This window comes from Staurois parvus, unplaced genomic scaffold (assembly GCF_062004578.1).
Source record: "Staurois parvus isolate SC_StPar_1 unplaced genomic scaffold, SC_StPar_1.0 ptg000012l, whole genome shotgun sequence".
NCBI lineage: Eukaryota > Metazoa > Chordata > Amphibia > Anura > Ranidae > Staurois > Staurois parvus.
This window is the reverse complement of record NW_028317808.1, coordinates 10,776,875-10,800,248: the sequence shown is the minus strand read 5'-3', so window position 1 is coordinate 10,800,248 and position 23,374 is coordinate 10,776,875. Positions and strand designations below refer to the sequence as shown.

Genomic DNA, 23,374 nt, shown 5'->3' with positions numbered 1-23,374 from the left:
GTTTGCACTACATTGCTCATTCTTAAAGGAGTATCCAAAGGTTATTGCATTTCCACAGACTGACAAGTCTGATGCATGTTGATACATATGACAGGTTCTGTTACACATAATTAAATGTGAGCCAGTCCTGCAATCTGTTAAAATCTAATTGCATGCTAATATTATTGAACAATAGTTTCCACTGTTTTATATCCATTATAATAAATAGAATAATTGACTTTATAAAGCAACAGAGTCAACAGCTGCTGGCCTTATTTTAAGATGGGACAAAAAATAAATTATTTGCCTTTTTGACCATTTTAAATTAATTCCACCCAAAATATTGCAGCTTAGTGGTGTTTAACTTAAGTAATTTAAATGTAAAATCAAGGGGCAGATGTATTTTTCAGTTGCATAATATATATATATATATATAGATGTAAATCAAAAGTTTAAGTACACCATGCTGTATAACAGAATGTTTGTCAACATAATTTTGGCCTACTTGCTTTGAAGTGTGTAAGATCTGGCAGTGAAAGGACAATAGAAATTAAATGAACAGTTTTTGAAAACATAACAATTTTTTGCTGAAAAATAAAAAAGAAACTATACAAAAAATAAAGTTTGGTGTTAGAAGCCTTATTAAAAAAAAATGTCTCCCCCTCCAGCACCCTTCAATGCATTTAGGCCTTTAAATCTTCCCACAATGTTCATATTTTCAAGAAGCAAGGACATGTTTCCAGAGTTATGGGTGTGGTTTGTTTCTGTTTGTTTTAATGCAGACCATCCGGATTGCACCCAGAGGATGAAGGAGCAATTGGGGCAATGGGAAAATTAGAAATGTAACTGGGTAAATATTACTTCTTATAACATTCATTCCTAAGTTAATTGTTTGTGCCCTTTATTTCAGATATTCTATACATTATTCATTTTTGTGACTTCTCAGTTTTGCTATGGCTAAGTTGTACACTTGTTAGGGGGTCCCATTTTTATCAGCAGAAACCAGGACATTTGTTTCCCAGGCACTACCCACGACTAAAAATATTTGGGAGTAACTACTAAAAGATCTGATACTTCAGCATACATAAAAAATAAAAATCTTACAAATCAGGTGATCCTATTTAACATAAAAGTATGTTTTGTAGGTAGTCATTCACTTTGCCATCAAAGAAAACCTTAGGGTGATTTAAAAATAATAAAGAATCAAGTGAGCATTAAAAGTGGCTGCAGATATCTGGATATCTAGAGTGCTCCTGGAGCCCAAAGCATCAGGATATTCCAGTATACAAAGGATGACTTGATCTTTGAAGCCATTGCTTGACCCCCGCCTCCTTTTGCATCTCACTGTTGATTGCATTAGGAGGCCAGTACTTACGTGTGGGAAGGGTGCAGCTAAGCACACTTTTTAGATGGAGATGCCACATGCATATAAATGATCACTGAATGCTCTATAAGATAACCAGGGATGCTTGCAGGAACCTGTAAGTATGAGTACATTTATGAGTTCTAAATTCCTAAATGTACACTTTAATTCCAAAATTGACTTCAGTGCACTTATATCATGAAGTGATGTCAAAGAATTTCAAGAGTCAGAAGCTTGACTGTCAGGAAACATTTGGACACTTTGACCTTTGGAGAAGTGAGCAACATGTTTATTTGTGGTGACAGGAATCTTATAAATGTGATCACAATTATAAAAGTAGAAAATGATATAGTTTCCAGGCCGCCTTATTAAAATTGGAACAAATAAAGTAGATTGAATTCCCAAGCTGTAAAAAATATAGCTGACACTTGACTGGTTGCTGTTGCTTGTTGTATTTTTCCCCATATTTCATAAATCAGCCACACTGGTGTCAGACTTTCACATAACTAGAAAAAATATAGAAAACTAGTAAACTATAGTCTTGTGTATCGTAGTAATTATTAAAAAAAGTTCAAGGAAACTACTAAATTGCAATATATTTAAATAGGCATAGAACTGAATTGATTAATTATTAATGACTAACTCATTAACACTTTCTCTGCTATGCTAGAATACTGATACTGTCAAGCCTGTTCTATAAAGTTGCTTTCTTTGGTCTTGATTGCATTGAGTTTTATGACATGTCCTCAGGCTTTAAAGCCATTTTAAGGACCTTGATGCTTCTGTTTCTTCCTGTCATGCTACGCTTTCTTCACATAAGCCTAAGACCCTTGAGACATGGATTTGTGCGCTGTATATCGCTCTCATAGTTAGGTCATACAATTAGTGTTTATGCTAAGCCTGGGATTTATCTAAAACAAACCATTGATGTGCTTTTAATTACCACTGCACCACATTTTGGATCTGATTATGATGACTTTAAAGGGTTAGGTTTTGTTAGCACAATTTCAAAATGTAAAATTTGATATCCTGGAGTTACTTAGTGAAGTGAAACCACAATAAACATCACTGACACACACACTGTGGCAATTGTGACATGCAAATAGAGGCATACCTAGTGTTGTAGGCCCCAGGTAACTGTTATGAGGTCCCTGACCTCCCACCAGAAGCTCTGCTTTTATATTGTATTTAGACAGTGATTGAGAACTGACTGTCCTGCTTGCAGCTGATGTGAAAAATCATACAGTGACTTTATATACTATTTAGTGAGGCACAGCAATCCTCTTTGAACTAAATGTTATGTTCAGCCAGCTGCTTTTTAACACTTTTTTGTTGTTGTTTTTTTTTGTTTTTAAGTGGTTTTTTTTGGGCAGTAGAAATAACCATTTTATTTTGTTTTTAGTCTGCAGACGTGTTTGTTGATGTTTGTTGTATCACAAACTAGCAACCCTTTTTCAATAATGTGTCTTTTACAAATTTAAACAAATATTTTGTTCAGGCAAATAGAAAATGGACTACAATTTGAGTATAAACATTGTTTTAAAAAATATTATGCATTTCAAGCCATTTTGATCCTTGCTTTTATGAATGACCACACAGCAGCAACAGTCTGACTGACATTAGAGGGTTGAGGGTTTGGAACTACTAAAATAAGCTTGCTTGAAACATTCTAGTTGGAAACATTTTTTGTAGTTGGTTATTTCAGTTACCTGCTGGCTGTCTAATTTTCCAGTCAGCTGAGAAAGGTAATCAGAAATCTTTGAAAGAAAACAGAACTTATCAATAGTTATCAGGGAAGAGATGTTCTCTTTATTTTGCTTATGTAAGTGTAATAGTTCTATTTCATTGCAATAGATGAAAAGTTTGTATTTATATTTTATACATATAGACATAACATGAAAACTATGAAAACTAAGTTTCCTGAGGAATATTGATTGAACATTTCTATTGCACAATTTATGTACAATATGGTAATATACTATAGGCATATAGCAATGGCTTTATATAGCTTATTGGGCTTACTTTCTTTGAAACTTTTTTAACAGATTATTATTGCTTTTGTGACAATACCTAGATTAGAAAGAGTACCATCTGATTAATCAGAGGTTAATGCTTCATTAGGTGAACATAGAATTACAACAGTGTTTTTTTCCATTTTTATTAACTGTTCACTGAAAGATAGTTTTGATGTTAGCAGCAGCTTGTTAGAGTGCAACAAACACCACATCCATAACACAAATAGAAGATTTTTTAATTCTATGATTCATTCTATTGTAGTAGATACATTTATTTTCTTGCTAAATTGTCATTTCACAGTTGTAGAATATCTTTGTTTTAGTTTTATTTTAGTAGAAAATTGGAATTTTGGTGAAAACTTTAGCTATAGGAGCAGAGCAGTGTTTTGCTACTCCATCTGCTGCAGCATGTTTCTAAAACATTTCCATTTAGATTCCCCTTTTTAATGTGTGTTTGGCTACATTTTGGAGCAACACTCTCAAATTCCTTCTGATGGTCCAGTACAGACAATTTCCTGCAAAGCATCATAATACAATCTCAGCCTTAGTCTGCAGAGAGATTTTCCAGCTCATGTGGCAACAATCTAAGTGTCAGCACACTGAGAGTGATCATCACTGGGGCATGTTAACTTGACAGTTACCCTTTACATGCACACACATGGTAGCCACCGCCACGTGTTTTAATGGAAACACAATATGCTGTTGCAATTCTGACTTTTAAGAAATGTCTGTGACACTCATTGCCATGCCCAGACAGGAATGTAAGAGAGTTTAAAAATGTGGTAGCCCTTGCGGGGATAAAGATACTTTACTTTCGGATTGAAGCATTCAGAGATTAAGCTTGCCAAAATATAGTTTATAATTTTTAAAGTATAGTTTAATGAAAAGAAACAAAAAACAGTGCAAGAAAATATTTAAAGAAACAATATTACAAAAAAAGGATTATTAGCAATATTAAAATAAAAGGAAATAAAAGTATGCATGGTTTTTGGTTCCATGCAAAGTTAGTCAAAACTGATGTATCAAAGTCACTGGCTCTCATAAAGGACTTTTATTCCTTCAGAGTTCTGATGGTAAGTGAGAGATACAGAGATGCAACCATTTTTTCATGTCCCTGCAGAGGACATTTACTGAAATAACACACAATCAAAGGGTCTGAGAGGTGTGCCGAAGGGGTAGAAAAGTGTTTTATTATGCTCCAGTATACACTCCTAAAGACAATGTTTTACACTACTACCAACATATAACTGCACAGAATGAAATTATGATTTGATAGACACATAATATGATATAGCTCCTATTCATGTTTTGCTTAGAAATTGTCCCATATGCCTGCTAAACACTGTAGTATAGGCATGATTAGTGTTTAACTATTTGGCATCTTTTCATATATCAGTGTAATTACTTTTTATTAATGCATATCCCTCCTTTAAATATTATGGAATATAAACCATAGATGGGCTTTGGTAGTAAAAAACCCGGACCTGGATGTGTATGCTTTAAACTGCTCTACCAGACTATTTATGATATGGCAATTTTATGACAGAGCCTAATTGGAAGTCCTTTGAGCATTCTGACTAATGGAGATTAAATGCTTCTACTTTCCTTTCTGACTGATCTGTTTTGTGTCAATGTGTTTGAATCTGGACTGTAATATGTTACCTCTCATGAATGCCTAACACAGTCAAATCATTTTGTCATAGAATTGGTCATTTTGGAGAAATGTAGGGTGGCAGCATATCCAGTACAACTCCTCTGTTTTCCGCACTTAGTTTGGGGTTCATCAGACTTCATTGTCCTCACAGGACTCTTACTATTAGAGCAGTTAACATTTTCACAAATTATAAAAATGATTTAGGACTGTAATTATTTTATATTTTGCAATTCCAGTACCATTTGTAGACCATTATCCAGGATTTGTGTTCTAAATATTTTCAGTGTACATACACTATATTGCCAAAAGTATTGGGATGCCTGCTTTTATACGCACGTGAACTTTAATGGCATCCCAGTCTTAGTCAGTAAGGTTCAATATTGATTTGGCCCACCCTTTGCAGCTAAACAGCTTTAACTCTTCTGGGAAGGCTGTCCACAAGTTTCAGGAGCGTGTCTATGGGAATGTTTGACCATTATTCCAGAAGCTCATTTGTGAGATCAGGCACACCATAATACCCCCTCCAACAAACTTTACGCTTGGCACAATGCAGACAAGCAAGTACCGTTCTCCTGGCAGCCGCCAAACCCAGACACATCCATTGGATTGCCAGACAGAGAAGCATGATTCATCACTCCAGAGAACATGTCTCCACTGCTCTAGAATCCAGTGGTGGTGTGCTTTACACCGCTTTTCATTGTAAAGCTTGGATGCAGCTGCTCGGCCATGAAAACCCATTCCATGAAGCTCTCTATGCAGTGTTGTTCTGCTAATATGAAGGCCACACAAAGTTTGGAGGTCTTTAGCTATTGACTCTGCAGACAATTGGTGACTTATGCGCATTGTGTGTTTCAGCATGCGCTGACCCCACTTTTTTGTCATTTTATGTGGCCTACCACTTTGTGGCTGAGTTGCTGTTATTGCCATTTGCTCCCACTTTGTTATAATATCACTAACAGGATATTTCATGGATGGACTTATTGTACAGGTGGCAACCTATCATGGAACCATGCTTGAATTCACTGAGCTCCTGAAAGCGACCCATTCTTTTACAAATGTTTGTAGAAGCAGTCTGCATGCCTAGGTGCTTGATTTTCTACACCTGTGGCCATGGAGGTAATTGGAATACCTGAATCCAATGATTTGGAGGGTTGTCCCAATACTTTTGGCAATATATTGGATATGCATATACACATTCATACCATCACTGGGTCCTTTAGAAGCCTGCAATACAATATTAATCTGATGTTTCAGGTACTGAAAAAAGTAAAAAAAAAACTGCCTGATATTTAGTAAAAAGAGATGATGTTTTGTGGTGTTTTGAAAGTGTCATGTGTTGAGACCCTTCTCTTTACAAGTTTCCAATACCATGCTAGTTCTAGCTGGTTTCATGTGCAACAGCTACATATGACATGCTTACAAAAATTAGTGTAAACTACACCAAGCTCTTCTGCAACCTAAATGCTTACGGGAGGGTGGAGCATACCAGTAGAAAGTTGGGCCTAACTCGGAAGAACTGATGGCAATGCTTACCCTTCAGATGTAAAGCACATTTTTAACTAGGCTTATAAATAGAAATCCTTGTAGCTCAACAGTAAAATGAACAGTTAGTTGGGATATCCTTGGTTACGTTTTTATTCTCAAGATGTCCAAAGGACTGATTAAAGAAAAAATCCACAATGTATGAAGTAAACAAAGCATGTCAAGACTTAATAAAACAAATTTACAGCTGGCGTTGGCAAAACCAAATTTTTTTTTGGTGTACTCTCTTTCATTGGGCATTCACACAAAAGAAGATTCTTTTTTTGTTTATCATCAGCTTTGATGAATAGTGGTCAGAAAGTTTAAGATGATTTACACAGAGCTGTGTGCTTATTAACAAATATAATGCACACATTCATTTACCTGTACTTGCATTTGAAGAAGGAACATATTTTCTTGCAATGTTTACATGTATGTAACTGTAAATGTCAGGTCAGTTTTAATTTTTGTTTTTATATTCAAATTGTCTTCAGAAACTCAAAAATGTAGCTAATAAAAAAAAAATTGAAAAACAGATCCACTGGATATGTTCTGTAGGTAAAGTTGAAATAATAGTAAATGCCAAACAATACAAATAACTTCAGGATAACTATCGGACCTTACTGTCCTACATGGCTCTTTTCTGAACATATCTGTTATCATTTATTTGTTACCATTTCCCAGCGTACCCTTTTCAGCTCTTGTCAATCAGTGGCATTTTGCCACTTTTGGGGTACTTATGGGTCTTGAGTAATTATTATCATGACATTAGAAAAAAACTGTTTCATGTTTTATGGAGAGTTTAGTAATTTAAAAACCTGAAAGGCTACAATTATGTGTACACCTTTAAAAGACATTGGTAAATAGTTACTGTACAGATTTTGTATTATTATGACAAATAAACATGCAGTTAAGAGCACATGACAAATATTTATAACATAGGATTAATTAAAATAAGTAATTCAGTTGATGATGTTTGTGCCTACGTGAAAGCTTGCAAACATTAAGATATAATAATTATAATAATATTAATATTAGCCAATACTAACAGAATTAATCCTAACCCTTATAGGACATGGACAGCATGCTTGCTTAGGGAAATAAAGAAAATAAAACAAGTTTGTCACTAGCTTTATGGGTCATTATTTTGTGCATACAGTATTGTGCTAGGTTATTAAACAAAAGTGCAATAGATTAAAGAGTGACAAGGGCTGCAGAATCAATTCTTTTTCAACTGAGGTGGCATAATGGAAATCGACTTCTATGAATGAACTCTTGTTACAAAGTTATGAGGTGCAGAGCTAATGCACTGCCATGAGTTCATTTTTATTATTGTGTTACACCTGAATCAATTGACAAAGCTGTCTTTTTTCTCCTTCGGCTTCCCTTTAAGCAAGAGATGGCACTTAATTGAATAAAAGTCAATGTAATTATATTAACGGACTCTGTGTTAGTGCTGACAGAGAGAAAGGGACATTGCTGCACAGATTCTCTCTGCGTAGTTCTGCATTCAGTTAAGCTTGACAGAAATTGAAGGAGTCTACACTTTCTAATTAAATTGTAGGGATCTTTAAGTTTCACTGCTGTGACTAAAGCAATAAGAAGCTAGTTTATCGGCAATGTACAAATCTCATTGCTAGGCTTCTGCATGCATCTGTTCCACTGTGTATTTTTTACACAATGGCTAACTTATAAAGGTATCCATAGACTGGGGATGCCTGTTGGCTGAGATTACTATTTTAATCTGTTTCAGAAGACTGTTTGACTGTTTATAGAGTTTGAAACAGATAATGTTGTCTCACTACCATTGCAGGAAATATGTGTTAGGCTGATTGGAACTTTTTACCACTTGACTATTATTTCTTCTTGGAGCTATCAGGCTATGTGTGCATGATGGTCTTTTAAACATCAGTACATTTTCTAATGACCAATCCTTTTCTAATGTCTGCAATTAGTCTGTTTCAGTGTTCAAAACAGCAATATCATAACATGAATTTAATATGCCGCAACAGTGACGAAGCCATGTGGAAGGGCCTCGGATGCAGCGCTTAGCGGTTACATCCTGCATATTTGATTACCGTGATCTACAATCTGCTTGCTCCTTCTCTTTTTGCTTTCAGATAATTTTTTATAATAGATTATATAAAGCTGTGATTGGAGACAATCATAAAGTTACTGAAAGATAAATAAAAACAAGATAAAAAAAACATTGTACAAAAAAAAACAGACAAGGAGAATTGATTTAAACGATATAGTGGGTGGATGTGATATGGCAATAGAGTATGGCTGTAGTCCGATCCCAGGACTGAGGCATAGTAAATGCTCTGCTGTGAAATATTTAGTGCAGTTACTGAAGTATAATCATGTACATTAGTACATGTCCAAATCTGAATTTGTTTGGTATCCTCATTAGGGATTGAATAGAACCTCTCTGGTTAACATCATCAATCAGCTATTTTGTCCTGTGAAACAGATAATTTAAACACCCATCTAAGTGTACAACAATGCTTATTATAGTGAGCTGAACAAAAAAATATACAATTATATTATTTATTTTAGCAACTGATTTATGTCTAGAGCACCCTATACATTTACATTATTGTTGTTTCTGAACTGCATACATAGATAAACATTTTTTGTTAGTGGTGTTCTATGTGTTTTTTTATTCTTGCATGTGCATTTTGTATGAAATGCATGACATATTCCTTGCAGTTATTTTTAAAGTATACTTATATATGATGTTAGTATGAAATGAAAGGACTGTCCATGTAAAATGCTAGACTGTTTAGTACATATAAATATATAATTGTATGTATATGCATTGTTTATATATATATTGTTTTATTATTTCAGACACAGTGCCAATATTAACCTCCACCGCAAACTGTTGACCAAAGAACTGGATGAGATGGGGCTGGACTCCTCTCAGCCCAAACTACGAGATGAGTTCTTGGCAAAGATCTATGGTGGTCAACATCCCTTGGTCCTGGATGTTAGAGAGGACACCAATTCGCCAGTCGGTACAGAGGATTCCCACATCAATGGATATGGCCGAAGCTTTTCAGATGATTACATGGTCTTAGATTTGAGCACGACCTCCAGTGTCCAGTCCAGCAGCAGTGTCCATTCCTCTAGGGAGTCTGATCTGGGCAGTGATGAGGGTATACTCCTGGATGACACTGATGATGCCAGTGACATTGAGGAGTCATCTCTAAATAATGATGCTTCTGCCCCTCTCATGGGACCAGACAATGATATTTCAGAATCTTCCTTATACAACAGCTTTGCTGTGAGCAATGGGGGAATAATGTGCAACATCTGCCATAAAATGTACAGCAACAAAGGGACTCTACGAGTACATTACAAGACAGTGCACTTGCGGGAAATGCACAAATGCAAAGTCCAAGGGTGCAACATGATGTTCTCCTCTGTACGCAGCCGAAATCGGCACAGTCAAAACCCTAATCTCCATAAAAACATTCCTTTCTCTTCTGTGGAATAGCTTCTGTATGGACACTGTAAACTCCAGGTTTCACAGACAACATGACTGAACTGCTCCATATTTATATATACGTACATATATAAAGAAAATGTATATGTATGTTATATATCTCTATATATAAATCTAGATATATATTCTTTTTAACAAAAAGAGAAAAGAAAACTATGAAACACTAGGTGCTTTTTATGTTCACTTAAAGGTGAAAACTGCCCTCCAGAGGACAATTGAACAAAAAAGAAAAAAAAATTCAACCATGGTCACTTATACAAATTTTTTTAAATGGAATGAAGTACTTGGTTATCTCCAAAGATAGTGTCTTAATATTCCAGTGACTATTGCTCGCAAGAAAAAATATTGAACAGTTGTTTTGTTTGAATTCACAGGAACACACTGTTAGGTATATTTTGAGAACACTAAGCATGGCAGATTCACCTGTATATATGGAGTAAGCTTGGGCAGACAGTATTGTATTGATGGTTGTGTACTCTTGGTTTCTTGTTGCAGTTACACCAAGCTGTTTGCAGGAAGAAGGGTTGCTGTCTCGGTCTGTTACTTTATTTTAGCTTTAATGCACATTTTTGCAACACAGACACCAAAACACAACCGGTTTGTAACTACCTGCTAGATGTAGTATTATCCTGGTGTTGCATGCTTACAGCACTATCAGACCATTAAGTTTTTTTCTGTTTTTTTTTTTTCTTTAGCATTTTGTACTATTTGTATAAAAGCAGCCATGCACTTTCCCCCATCCAAACACTACAGTGTGTGTAATGATATCCTTATTTTAACTCTTCAGTGCTGAGATCAGCATCCTTGTGACAAAATTATACAGTCTCCTGTACTGAAGAAGCTAAAGTAATGTTGTTATCTTTAGATGTTTTGGGCCTAACAGGTCTGGTCATATAAATGGCATACTTGCCAAATAAAACAAGTATTAATGGAGTTTTGCAAAATGTTTTATGGTAGAACTGCCAATTTTGCACATATCACTTATATGCAGAAAACATTCTGATGAGGTATAAGCCATATTTCATGGTCCTCTAGCAAATAAAAGCTAAACTATAATACAAATGAAAAAAAATCAAATATTTAAACAGTGTTCAGAGCCAATACCACACTCCAATGATACCTACCTATTAAACAGGGTGATAATATACATAAGATATATGATGATAATTCCCTTACCCCTATTGTACACTGCTCAAAAAAAAATTAAAGGAACTCTTTGAAAACACATCAGATCTCAATGGGGAAAAATATCATGTTGGATATCTATACTGATATGGACTGGGTAATGTGTTAGGAACGTAAGGATGCCCCATCATTTGATGGAAATAAAAATTATCAACCTACAGAGGACTGAATTCAAAGACACCTCGAAAATCAAAGTGAAGAAATGATGCAGCAAGCTAGTCCAACTCAAAATGATGCTAAGTAGATTGTATGGAGCCCACGTGCTTGTATGCATGCCTGACAATGTCGGAGCATGCTCCTAATGAGACAATGGATGGTGTCCTAGGGTATTTACTCTCAAATCTGGACCAGGGAATAACTGAGCTCCTGGACAGTCTGAGGTGCAGCCTGGTGGTGTTGGATGGACCAAAACATGATATCCCAGAGGTGTTCTATTGGATTTAGGTCAGGTGAGCGTGGTATCAATTCCTTCATCCTCCAGCAACTGCCTGCATACTCTCGCCACATGAGGCCAGGCATTGTCGTGCACCTGGAGGAACCCAGGACCCACTGCACCAGCGTAGGGTCTGACAATGGGTCCAAGGATTCCATCCTGATACCTAATGGCAGTCAGGGTGCTATTGTCTAGCCTGTAGAGGTCTGTGCATCCCTCCATTGATGTGCCTCCCCAGACCATCACTGACCCACCACCAAAATGGTCAAGCTGAACTATGCTATGGGCAGCATAACGTTCTCCATGGCTTCTCCAGACCCTTTCACATCTGTGAAAAGCACAGGGTGCCAGAGGCGGTCCTGCCAATTCTGGTGTTCATTGGAAAATGCCAATCAAGCTCTATGGTGCCAGGCAGTGAGTACAGGGCCCACAAGAGGATGTCGGGCCCTCAGGCCACCCTTATGAAGTCTATTTATGATATTTTGCTCAGAGACATTCACACCAGTGGCCTACTGGAGGTCATTTTGTAGGGCTATGGCAGTGCTCATCCTGTTCCTCCTTGCACAAAGGGGCAGATACTTGCTCTGCTGAAAGGTTGAGGACCTTTTATGGCCCTGTCCAGCTCCCCTAGAGTAACTGCTTGTCTCCTGGAATCTCCTCCATGCTCTTGAGACTGTACTGGAAGACACAGCAAACCTCATGGCAATGGCACGTATTGATGTGCCATCCTGGAAGAGTTGGACTGCCTGTGCAACCTCTGTAGGGTCCAGGTATTGCCTCATGCTACCGGTAGTGGCACTGACCCTAGCCAAATGCAACACTAGTGAAGCACAGTCAGAAAAGATTAGTAGGGAAAAAAAATGTCAGTGGCCTCCACCTGTAAAAGCATTCCTGTTTTGGGGGTCGTCTCATTGTTGCCCATCTAGTGCACCTGTTGTTAATTTCATTAACACCAAAGCAGCTAGAACTGATTAACAAGCCCCTCTGCTACTTAACTGACCAGATCAATATCCCAGGAGTTTAATTGACTTGATGCTATACTCTGTTTAAAAAGTGTTCCTTTAATTTTTTTGAGCAGTGTATTATGGAACAATCAACATGTCTGTTCCTGAATTCTGCATAATTATTGCACATGTAACAGGAGGGACCACAATATGTGTTTAGTGTTATTTCATCATTTGCAGTGAATACATTGACAATAGGATGACTTTCTCTCCTATTTACAGCAGTACTCAGTGAATTTCACTTATAATCTAAGCGCGTGTCCCAACACTTGATATGAAGTCTTAGTTTTTCTATTGTCAGTATTATAGGGAATTATATCTCAATGGAAATTTAGTTCAAGACACAAGAAGGTTTATTTATGAGTATTTACTAAATAATGTTTGTTTAGTAAAGCAGGGCAAGGGCCAATCAATTTGTGCAAAGTACAGTACCCCACATCATATCACTGTTTATGGTGTTCTAATAACTAAACAATACATTTTAATTGTTTGCTATATTTTACTATACTTTGCACATAATCATTGTAGGTCATGAAAAATGCCAGCTTCACACATCCTGTAGGTCTTGTATTTATTATATAGTTATTGGTAATGATATTCTAAATAAGGACTTAATCTATGATTTTGAAGGTTATGGCAGATGTTTGCACAGCCTAAGGATCAGAGCCCCAATTTGGGCTTCTAGGACATTCTACTTTTGTACCCTAGATTGTTAGGGCAAAGTAACGGTAAACTAACTGATAGGTTCCCTTTCTAAAATAGCTAATTTTACTGACAACCACATCAAAATAATTAGATAAACCTATCACCAAACTTTCTAATCTTTATTTTTTTTCTCTAGGTCTAGAGAGGCTCCTAAATGTTGGATCCCCACAAAAATGATACCATTAGCATGATTATATGATACAATTCAATAATACTTCATTTTGAAATGCAAATTCCAGTTGAACTTGGTAGATGTTTATGTTTGATTAGAAAAAAAAGGCTTTGAAAGAAAACTGTTTCTTTTAAACGATTTAGCAAATGAAAGATGCACTTCCCTCTAGAGTCAATGCATATGTCAGAGGCCATTCTGCAGTAAAGAGTTTTAATATTACATCTCAAATTTACAAGCCCAGACCTGTGTAATAAAAACATCCAGGTGGCTCCACAAACATCCCCTGATAGGAGACTCAGCCAAAATGAATCCCTTAATGTCCATATAGCTAGAAACAGGCAAAAGCAGTAGTATTTGTGTGTCATTGACTATATCTTGGGAATTCACACACATAGACTGGAGATCAACTAACAATCTTCCTAGTATCTGGGTGGTCAGCAAGGCCATGTTACCTCACCATTGTAAAAACATTTTTAAAAAATTAAAAAAAAAAAAAACTCCTCATCAAGAGACCAACAGCTGAAGCACTTATAGTACAATAACCTGGAAGCATGTGCTTGACCTCAGATGGACTACATTCCTATGGTATGGGAAAATTAAGATGATTAAAAACACAGAAAATATTGCCCAAGGCACTTTTGTTTCCTATGAAACCCTCTTGTTTTTCTGTGTTTACGCATTTTGCCTGAGTTGGAGATCAACATGGGCAGCTTATATAGCTAAAAGACATACTAGTGGAAAAATATTCACATGACCAAGATATTCTGCCAAAATATTACATTTCTTTGTGTACCGAATCCTCCTGCTACTTTTTTTTCCCAGTTAATACCTCTTTCAACAATACCAACTCTTTGAGATTATAATTCATTGCCGTAGCATCCTGTATGTAAAGTCAATATAATTTTTTTTTAAGTTACAGCATCAGTTTGTTACAATTAATTCATGCTTATGTTATATTTGCAGCAAATATCTCATGTTTGCCAAAGGAACTCATATACAACTTTTTAAGTTTACCTAATGTACATAGCACTCTTTGTGGATTCCAAGCATACACATGTTCTAGCAAACAAGACAGTATTTACAGTTACACTGATTGCTGAAAATTTTATTCTCAAAGAACTGTAAAAAAATGCCCACAGGAATGACCAGTTATGTTTCTTTCTGGGTCCACAGTGGTTAAAGACTGAAAATTCTTGTTAAAACAGTAAAAGACTTTTTTTTATTTAAACTTGCATTTGTCCAACACTAATGTTTACTGAGAAAAGCTGAGGAATTTTTTGATGACCATTTTTTGGGAAATGTCACTGAGTTTTAAGTACTACTCTCGGTTAAATTGAATAGTATTCAGCTTAGTTTTTATACTGTTCATGTATACTGTATGTGTTTGTTAAATTGCAACCGGACTAAGTAAAGTGTACTCTTCTTATTCAGTTTTATGTGTGTCCATGCTACGGTTCTCTTATATTGCTTTATTCTTCAAAATTTGGGGAACATCATTGTTTCTAGGTATTATTAGCACTTTTCTCATTAAAACTTTTTGATTGTGAGATTCAAACATGTTTTCATAATAAAAGTCAAAAAATAAAAAAAATATATTTCTGCACATCTAATAAGTCCTATGGTTACAATGCATCATACATGTCAGTTGCTTAAAACTAAAATAATGTACAGTTAGAAAATCATTTTTAGTTAGTCAATTGTTAATTTCAGCTATCGTATGGCTATAATCATTCCATTTGTAAAATATATGGAAAAAAATAACAAATAGTAACCTTCCTTTCTTCCTAACCTCTCTTGCTTCCTTAACACTTCCTTCTCATCCTTCTTTTTGCCTTTTTCCACATTATCTTTCTTCCTCTTATGGAAATAGGAACAGTCCTGGAGGTCATGGGCCAAGCTCCGTGGGCGGAGCGAAACATGTTGGGGGCATGGTCTGGTTGGAGTCCAGGATGAGGCTGTCATACTCCTTACGGGGTTTTGCAGAGATGTGGGACTTCCATACCAGGACGTTTCCTTTTTCCGTTAGATGTCTAGAGCCGGGATGAGCTCTGTCCTTGTCTGCACTCCTAGCGGCTGCTACATAAGGAGACTTGTTGGAGCCTTGAGCGGTACTTGTCAATTTAGTTTGGATCACATCTTTCTTCCTCTTGTTGTCATCCAGAGAACTCTACCTTTGCCAGATGTCTCTTTTTGTCCAGAGCCCGGTTTGTAACCTCTATGTCACAGGAATATACACTGTTGGGATGAATATGAGGTTGAATATCAAAAGCAATCACTCTCTTTTTCAAGAAAAATTTGAGCAAGACAAATATTTGCTGGTGACAGATTATAGATTTAACAGAAGGCAGCCAGTGATGTGCTCATGATAACATGGATACAGAAAATAAAGTACTTCTACTGTAGAATATAAATAAAGGATTCCAATAACAACAAAACATAACACCAATCTACAAATAATAATTTTGCATTATGGCTTCTGAAAAATGGCATGAGAGTACGGGTTCAAAAATGTCCAGGCACATATTATTCACATGATATTTTATCATATATTTTTGCAGTATATATTTTTGCAAATAGGGATGTGGTGCGTAAATACTTCTCAACCACTGTCTGCATTGAACAGTTATGTGTAAGCAAAAATATCCATTTTTGCTCTTTTTCGTGATAGGGTATTCCTTACAAAGTGAATTTGCATCGCATTAACTAAGCTATAGGAAGCTGCAAAGTGAACAGCTTATTTGCCTTTGATAAATCAACCCCACAGTGTAAGCATACACTTTTTATGCAGGAACAACCATATACTAAACCTTGCAGGCTACCTTCACCTTTTGCAATATGTTACATGTTAAATCTGTATTTAGGTGGTAACATGTAACATTTATGCTAAGCAACCCCCTCCTTGACAGCATACAGGGGTTCTGCTTCCCAGCAGCAGCTGTCATTTTTGAAATTGGTGCAGCTATGTAGAGCTCCACCCACACAGCTACATCATTCATTCACGGAGATCTGTGAGTGAATGAAATGCAAGTTCCGTCTGCCACAGTAGCAGACATACTTGTAGTTCTCAATGGAATACAAAAGTGGTGTTCACCTCACTTATAGTAGTCTATTGACCAGAGAGCTGGAGGAAGAATCTGCAGAAGCCGGGCACTGCAACCACAATCCACTGACTGCAGCATGCAGTGTTTTACGGATATCTGTAAAATAAATAAATACATGTATTTTCGTTTCATAAAGGTTTTATTGAAGCAAACAGCAGTATACATGAACATAACACCAAAAGTCAGCCCATAATGTCTCATACAAACAGGCAGCACATAGCAGCAAGTAGTGACAATGTGGCCAATGCCAAGAATATAATCAACAAAATTATTCAGCATACAGCGAATAAAAAAAAAATGAAAAACATCTCTCATACAATTAACAATAAAATACAATTCTGCAATATCCTAGAGGGTGTATGAGGGGACACCAGAATCCTATTCAACATTTGCTAAAAAAGAGAGAGGGATGAGAAGGGAGAAGAAAAAAAAGAAAAGGCAGTAGAGAGGGAAGACAAAGCGGCGAGAAAGAAGATAAAAAAAAAGGGGGGGGGAATATTGTGCCCGAGGGCCAATAGGGGGACCCAAAAGTCCGGACCAGAGGGTAGCAGACTGCTCAAGTTGCCTGTAATAGACTCCCGTTCTGAACCTCTGGAGAAAAACCGTGGGTAGAACCCATCGTCTCCCAATCAATGTCTCCTCAAGGCTGTCGCATACTCCACTGTGGTCTGAAAATCCAACCAACAAGCCCAAGTCATACGGTATTTCGACATACTTTCTTTTGATATAGGAATCAGATCTTCCATTTCAGATACACGTGTCACTCACAAGAACCAATCTCTCATAGATGGAACTGTCGACTGTCTCCAGTAAACGGGAATGCATTGGCTTGCTGAATTAATGAGATGCATAGCCAGAGATTTCCTATATGACCCCTTCATGACCGTGGAAAGGTTCAGCAAAAATTGCACAGGGAAGAACTCCAGAGGGTAAGAATATACCCTGGAAACCACCTCATGAACCTGCCTCCAGTAGATCTGAATATGAGGGCAGCTCCACCAAATATGGAGAAAAGAACCCCTTTCCTCCCCACAGCGCCAACAAATGTCCAGTACCGAGGGAGAGATTTTGTGCAGCAGAGAGGGGACCCTATACCACCTGGAGCTCACTTTATAACAATGCTCCTGTACCGTCACATTCAAAGAGCACTTAAGGGACGTTAAATTTGCCATCTCCCATTCATCCTCTGAAAGAGGCTGGGATAAATCATCATTCCATGCTCGCAAAGCTACGTCCTCACACAGTTGGCCGAGCTCTAGTAACAGCAGGTTATATAGAGTAGATAAGGTGGCGGTGTGGAGAAGAATGCAAACATATGTCTTCCAGGGGGGTAGTAGGTCTCTAAACTGCCACCCGTTGGGAGGAGTGAGTCAAAAATGTATCTGAAGATACAACCACAGTGAAAGGTTTTCTGCGTTTGGCCAAGAAGAAAGAAGCTGATAAGACACAAACTTGCCCTTGACAAACCCCCCCCCCCCGCCCTGGCACTCCCTTGGAGCCTACACCTTTGCTGAAACTGTGGTAAATACATTTATTTTTTCCTGCAAAAATATGTGCATTTCATTTTTTTTAAAGTGAACATAGTCTTTAACTCTACTTTACTTTATACAGCCTTAACACTCAAAGTAAACCCCCCTGCACAAAAGCAACAAGGTATAATCAAAGCAGTTGTAACAGATGAAGGTTTTTTTGCCTTCATGCATTTTGTGCATGAAGGTAAAAAACCTTATGTATGCAGCTCCCATCCGCCTCCCCCCCCCATTATGCTCACCTGAACCCAATCTTGATCCAATGTGCATGAGAGCAGATGCTCTCTTCACTACTTCCTCATTGGCTCAGACACAGGCATGGGAGGAGGACACACAGAGCTGGCTCGGAGCAAGCATGCATGCCTGCAACCATATCAAGTGGCTTACTATGAGGTCACTCAGCAGGAGGAGGAGCCAGGAGCATCAGTGGGGGACTCAAGAAGAGGAGTACTGGGGCAGCTATGTGCAAAATTATTGCACAGAGCGGGTAAGTAAAACATGCGTGCTATTTTAAAAAAAATAAAACATTCTCTTTAATAACCACTTTAAAGATACAACTTCAGCCCCAAATACTCACACTAAATGATGTTTGAACTACACCTAACTCTCAAGCTTACCACTAACCAGCTTACCACTAACCATAGCACTTTGGTGGAACTTTACTTACAAAATAAAAATTTGTAGTCAGGTGGTTTTACATGCAGAAGAGACATACTGGGGTTTATTTACTAAAGCTGGAGAGTCCAAAATCAGACTCCCTTCTGCATAGAAACCAATCAGTTTCTAACCTCAGCTTGTTCAATGAAGCTTTGGCAATGAAACCTGGAAGCTGATTGGTTTCTATGCAGAAGGGAGTCTGATTTTGCACTCTCCAGCTTTAGTAAATAAACCCCACTATGTCTCTTCTGCATTAAGATATTCTTACCAGCTTGTTCACAATGTACACTGAGCTGTATACGCACAGCTGTATGCACAATTTTAGAATCTGCCTAGAGAGATGAACTCTTGTGCATGTGAGGAGGTTACGACAATCTGACTAATCAAGATGTTTGAGTATCTGAACCCAGATATAGACCAGCAGAAGTCAGTGGCCAGCAAGGGAGCTTGTGGAAACCACATCCCTGGAGTGGAGGTGAGTATAGTTCCCCTTTCAGCATAGGCATTTCATTTTGGTTTTGGATACTGTACAATGGGATTTAAACCCCATCAGGTTATTTTTTTGCTCTGCCATTGGGAAGATTTCCCTTTACTGCCTGTCCTAGAGGAGAAAAGTGAATTGAGAGTGGACTTTTCTTATTCAATGCTCACTGGAAAAGGCATCCCGCTTGGACAATTTACCATCACTTCTTGTTCTGGCGACAACTTTAAAATTTTTGATTTCCTATCACTTTTTGCCCAGGTAACAGTAATCATAAGGACACAGAGGGAGGAGAATATACTCAATGGGGACACAAATTGCAGCAAAAACTTTACTAAGATTCTAACCCTATCCAAACTAAAAAACAAAATTGTGTTACTGTACACTTACTGTACACTTTAACCCTTTTTCTTAACATGATCTCTAACCCTTAACTCTAACAGGACAGTAGCACTATAAAAAGTATAAATATTGCTTTTGCATCAAACATTTAATTGTGACAAAAAAAACCTATTGGGCAATGTGTGAATGACATACAGTTCACCAAGTAATTGGAAGGTACTGAAAAGAATTCATGCCAAGTGCAACATATTTTACACAATATTTTGAATATATTTATACCACATGTGTTTCACATAACAATACTAACCCCTTAATGCCACCACCTCCCGGCCCTTTAAGGAGTTTCCAATGCAGGGAGGCGGGATTTATGATCATTGTGACCATTGTGAACAGCAGTCATAGCAGTCACATGATCGGAAAGCTCCCAATCCCAAGTAGTATTCAGGAGCTTTCCTATAGGTGCTGGTAACTGTACCAGGAGTGTGTAGGGCGTGCACTCTGCACATGTTTATTCACATTTAGGTACACATATATACGGCCTCTCAGCATCAAGCCCGCCTGCTGAGAAGCTGCATATATGCGTACTGTCGGCATGAAAAGGTTAAATAAACAACACTGCTTTAGAAACCAGCATTCACCAGAAGACAGCCTTGCCTTGCATCTCCATATTGGTTTACTTACATATGTGAAGATTGCCTGGGTGACTCATAATCATTTATTAAATTAGAGGTTTGTCATGATGTTACTTAAATCATTAAAAGCAGGTAAGGCTCAATGGCCAGTCATTCTACTAATTTTCCTTTCATCCAAGCAATCACTAAAGTAATAAAATCTCTATATCCATTTCAGAACGACAATACCTTTGTGTGTATTTCTAGCAGACTCATTTACTTTACTGTAATTATTTCCACTTCTTCTCCAGGGAAACAGCTTCCAAGAATGTCCCATATTTCACATTGCAAAAGCATCTTGGAAAAAAAAGAGAAATAAAACTGTAAAAGAAAAATTTACATTATGTTGTAATATACAACTCAAACAGAGACAGTTCTTTAGAGATCACAGGGTCATATGTGTTTAGATGGGCTTGAAACCTTAAAGCAAACCTCTTCTGTACCCATTCTCATCCCAGTATAAACATGTCTTTAATTTGCTCCACTTCTGCACTTCATTCAGTACTGGTAATTGAAGAAAATACTTGGTACCTCTGGGTATAGAGAAGCATGTGGCATACTCCATGTGACAGTGCTGGGCTGATCAGTACTGTATGGGAAGTTTTTTGCCCAGCGTAAACCATGACTCTGGTAGCTTTCTCTGGGCTTTCCTTAACTGCTAGGGGAAAATGGTGTGCTGGGGAGAGTGTAAAGAAAATAAGAATATGCTACTTGGAGGGGAAAAATTAAAGTGAACCTGTTTTATATTGCCCTGCATGAACAAAGAACAGGTTCGCTGCTGCTCCCAACTTGATATATGCGTGGGTAAGTGTCCCTGAATGCAGACAGTGTGAGTTTCAGGGACACGCACCCACACAGCTGTCAAATTGGGAGCAGCAGCTGTGTCTGTGCATCCCAATAGACAAAATGGGACTACCTGCACACAGATGCACTGAATACCTGTGCATCTTATGGGCAAAAACAGCATTTCGCATGGGTGAACGCTTCAGTACATCTGTGTGAATGAGGCCTACATTTCTACTTTAGGAAGGGCAGAAGTGGTGTATTTATTGTATATATTATTGATGCGCTAACATAATGTTCTAGTTAGTTTCAATATCAGTGGGGGCCATAATAAAGATTCTTATAACATGTAAAGGTTTCTAATGGCCATGCTCAATGATACCAAGGCTACCCTCCCACCCCACCCCACTTCTTACAATATTAAGGATAGAAAAGCTTAGACAAATTGAAGTCCCACCTACAAAATGGTATAAATCCTACCTAGGAATAAATACTGCATATCACTATTATGTAGTGATTTTGAATATTCAAATACTAAACAAAAAATGAGTCGGCCCAGCCACCATATTATTGTATGGTATGGCAGTGAGATAAAAGGCTTCTATCAAGCATCTGTTTGGATAATGTTTAATTTTTACATGAGTGGTTTTGCCCCCCCCAAAAAATGGAAATATGCAGCCACTGTGAAAAAACATAGTAAGAAAGATTACCATGTTATCAAATCAAGTAATTGATCTTTTTTGTTAAGTGTTATTTTTGGAAAACACAAAACTTTATTTAAACAAAATGTAAATAGTGCCTAAAAAGGCATCACCTTTCAAAATATCTCAGATGAGAATTGTATGCAATCCCTAAAAGTTACATACTATAACCTCTTAAACCAGTGTTTTAAAAACAGAAATATTTTATTGTAATTCTGCTATTAAATATTCCTAATTTACATAAGGTTAAAGACCCAAAATAATTTTGAACATATGTAAATATCAAAGGAGATTTAAAGTCCCAGCTTATACTTTTATTTTATAAAGTTAGCAAAAAAGGGAAGGGAACAAACGCCAGCTAAGTGTAATGGGTTAAAACAACATTAATACTCAAAAAGTAAAATGCACTCACAAGACAGACATTAAAAAAGCCATATATCGCTATGTGGGCTGTCATCAAAGGTCCGCTAGATGGAGCAACTGCTGTGGTCAAGATGATTGGCTGCACCAAAGGCTGCCAGGGCTTTCTGATTGGCGTGGAACACAGAGGCAGGCGGAAGTGACTTTATGGTAGGATGTGATAGACAGCCCATCAGTATGACCACAGCAGTTGCTCCATCTGATGGACTGGGACTGGGACGACTGTGATGAAGCCTGCTTAACACTATATGCCTTTTTTAACATCTGTCTTGTGATTGCATCTTACTTTTGAGGATTAAAGTTGTTTTAACCCACTACACTTAACTGGCATTTGTCCCCTCCCCTTTTCTGCTCACTTTATAAAATAAAAGTGTAAGCTGTGACTTTAAATTTCCTGATATATACATATGTTCCAGCATGACTGCGTACCAGTGCACAAAGCAAGGTCCATAAAGACATGGATGAGTGAGTTTGGGGTGGAGGAATTTGACAGGCCTGCACAGAGTCCTGACCTCAACCCAACAGAACACCTTTGGGATGAATTAGAGTGAAGACTGGGAGCCAGACCTTCTCGTCCAACATCAGTGCCTGACCTTACAAATGCGCTTCTGGAAGAATGGTCAAACATTCCCATAGACACACTCCTGTACCTTGTGGACAGCCTTCCTAGAAGAGTTGAAGCTGTTTTAGCTGCAAAGAGTGGGCCAACTCAATATTGAACCATATGAAGTAAGACTGGGATTATTATTATTATTATAATACAGGATTTATATAGCCCAACAGTTTGCTCAGTGCTTTACAAAAAAAGGGAGACAATACAGCAGCTATACAGTTCAATACAAGAGGGTTAGGAGGACCCTGCTCCTTGGAGCTTAAAATCTAAGAAGGAATGCCATTAAAGTTCATGTGCGTGTAAAGGCAGGCATCCCAATACTTTTGGCAATATAATGTATATATTTTTTTTCTACCATAGGTAGACTTTAATTTTGATGATATCTTATATACATAATAATATGATTAAATAATTAATAGTTGTTGCAATCATTTTTACAATGCTCAAAAATGTGAGCTCAAGACTTAAAATAATTTGCTAGAGAATACATTGACCAAAAGAAAAGTGAATCATTTTTATTTTTTTTTTCAACCA

General features: G+C 37.3%; 1 protein-coding gene across 4 annotated transcripts in view; it reads left to right on the top strand.

Moving 5' to 3' along the window:
• Positions 1-14,972, top strand: part of BNC2 (basonuclin zinc finger protein 2) — an 823,285-nt gene extending 808,313 nt beyond the window's left edge. For 3 of the 4 annotated variants that reach the window (XM_089674765.1, XM_089674768.1, XM_089674766.1), the window contains one exon: positions 9,386-14,972. In XM_089674765.1, coding sequence (XP_089530891.1) covers positions 9,386-10,034 — 649 coding nt within the window. In that variant the 3' untranslated portion in view covers positions 10,035-14,972. Of the gene's footprint in view, positions 1-761; positions 830-9,385 lie in introns of all 4 variants that reach the window. The other variant, XM_089674767.1, reaches the window with a different exon arrangement.
• The last annotated feature ends 8,402 nt before the right edge of the window (positions 14,973-23,374 follow it).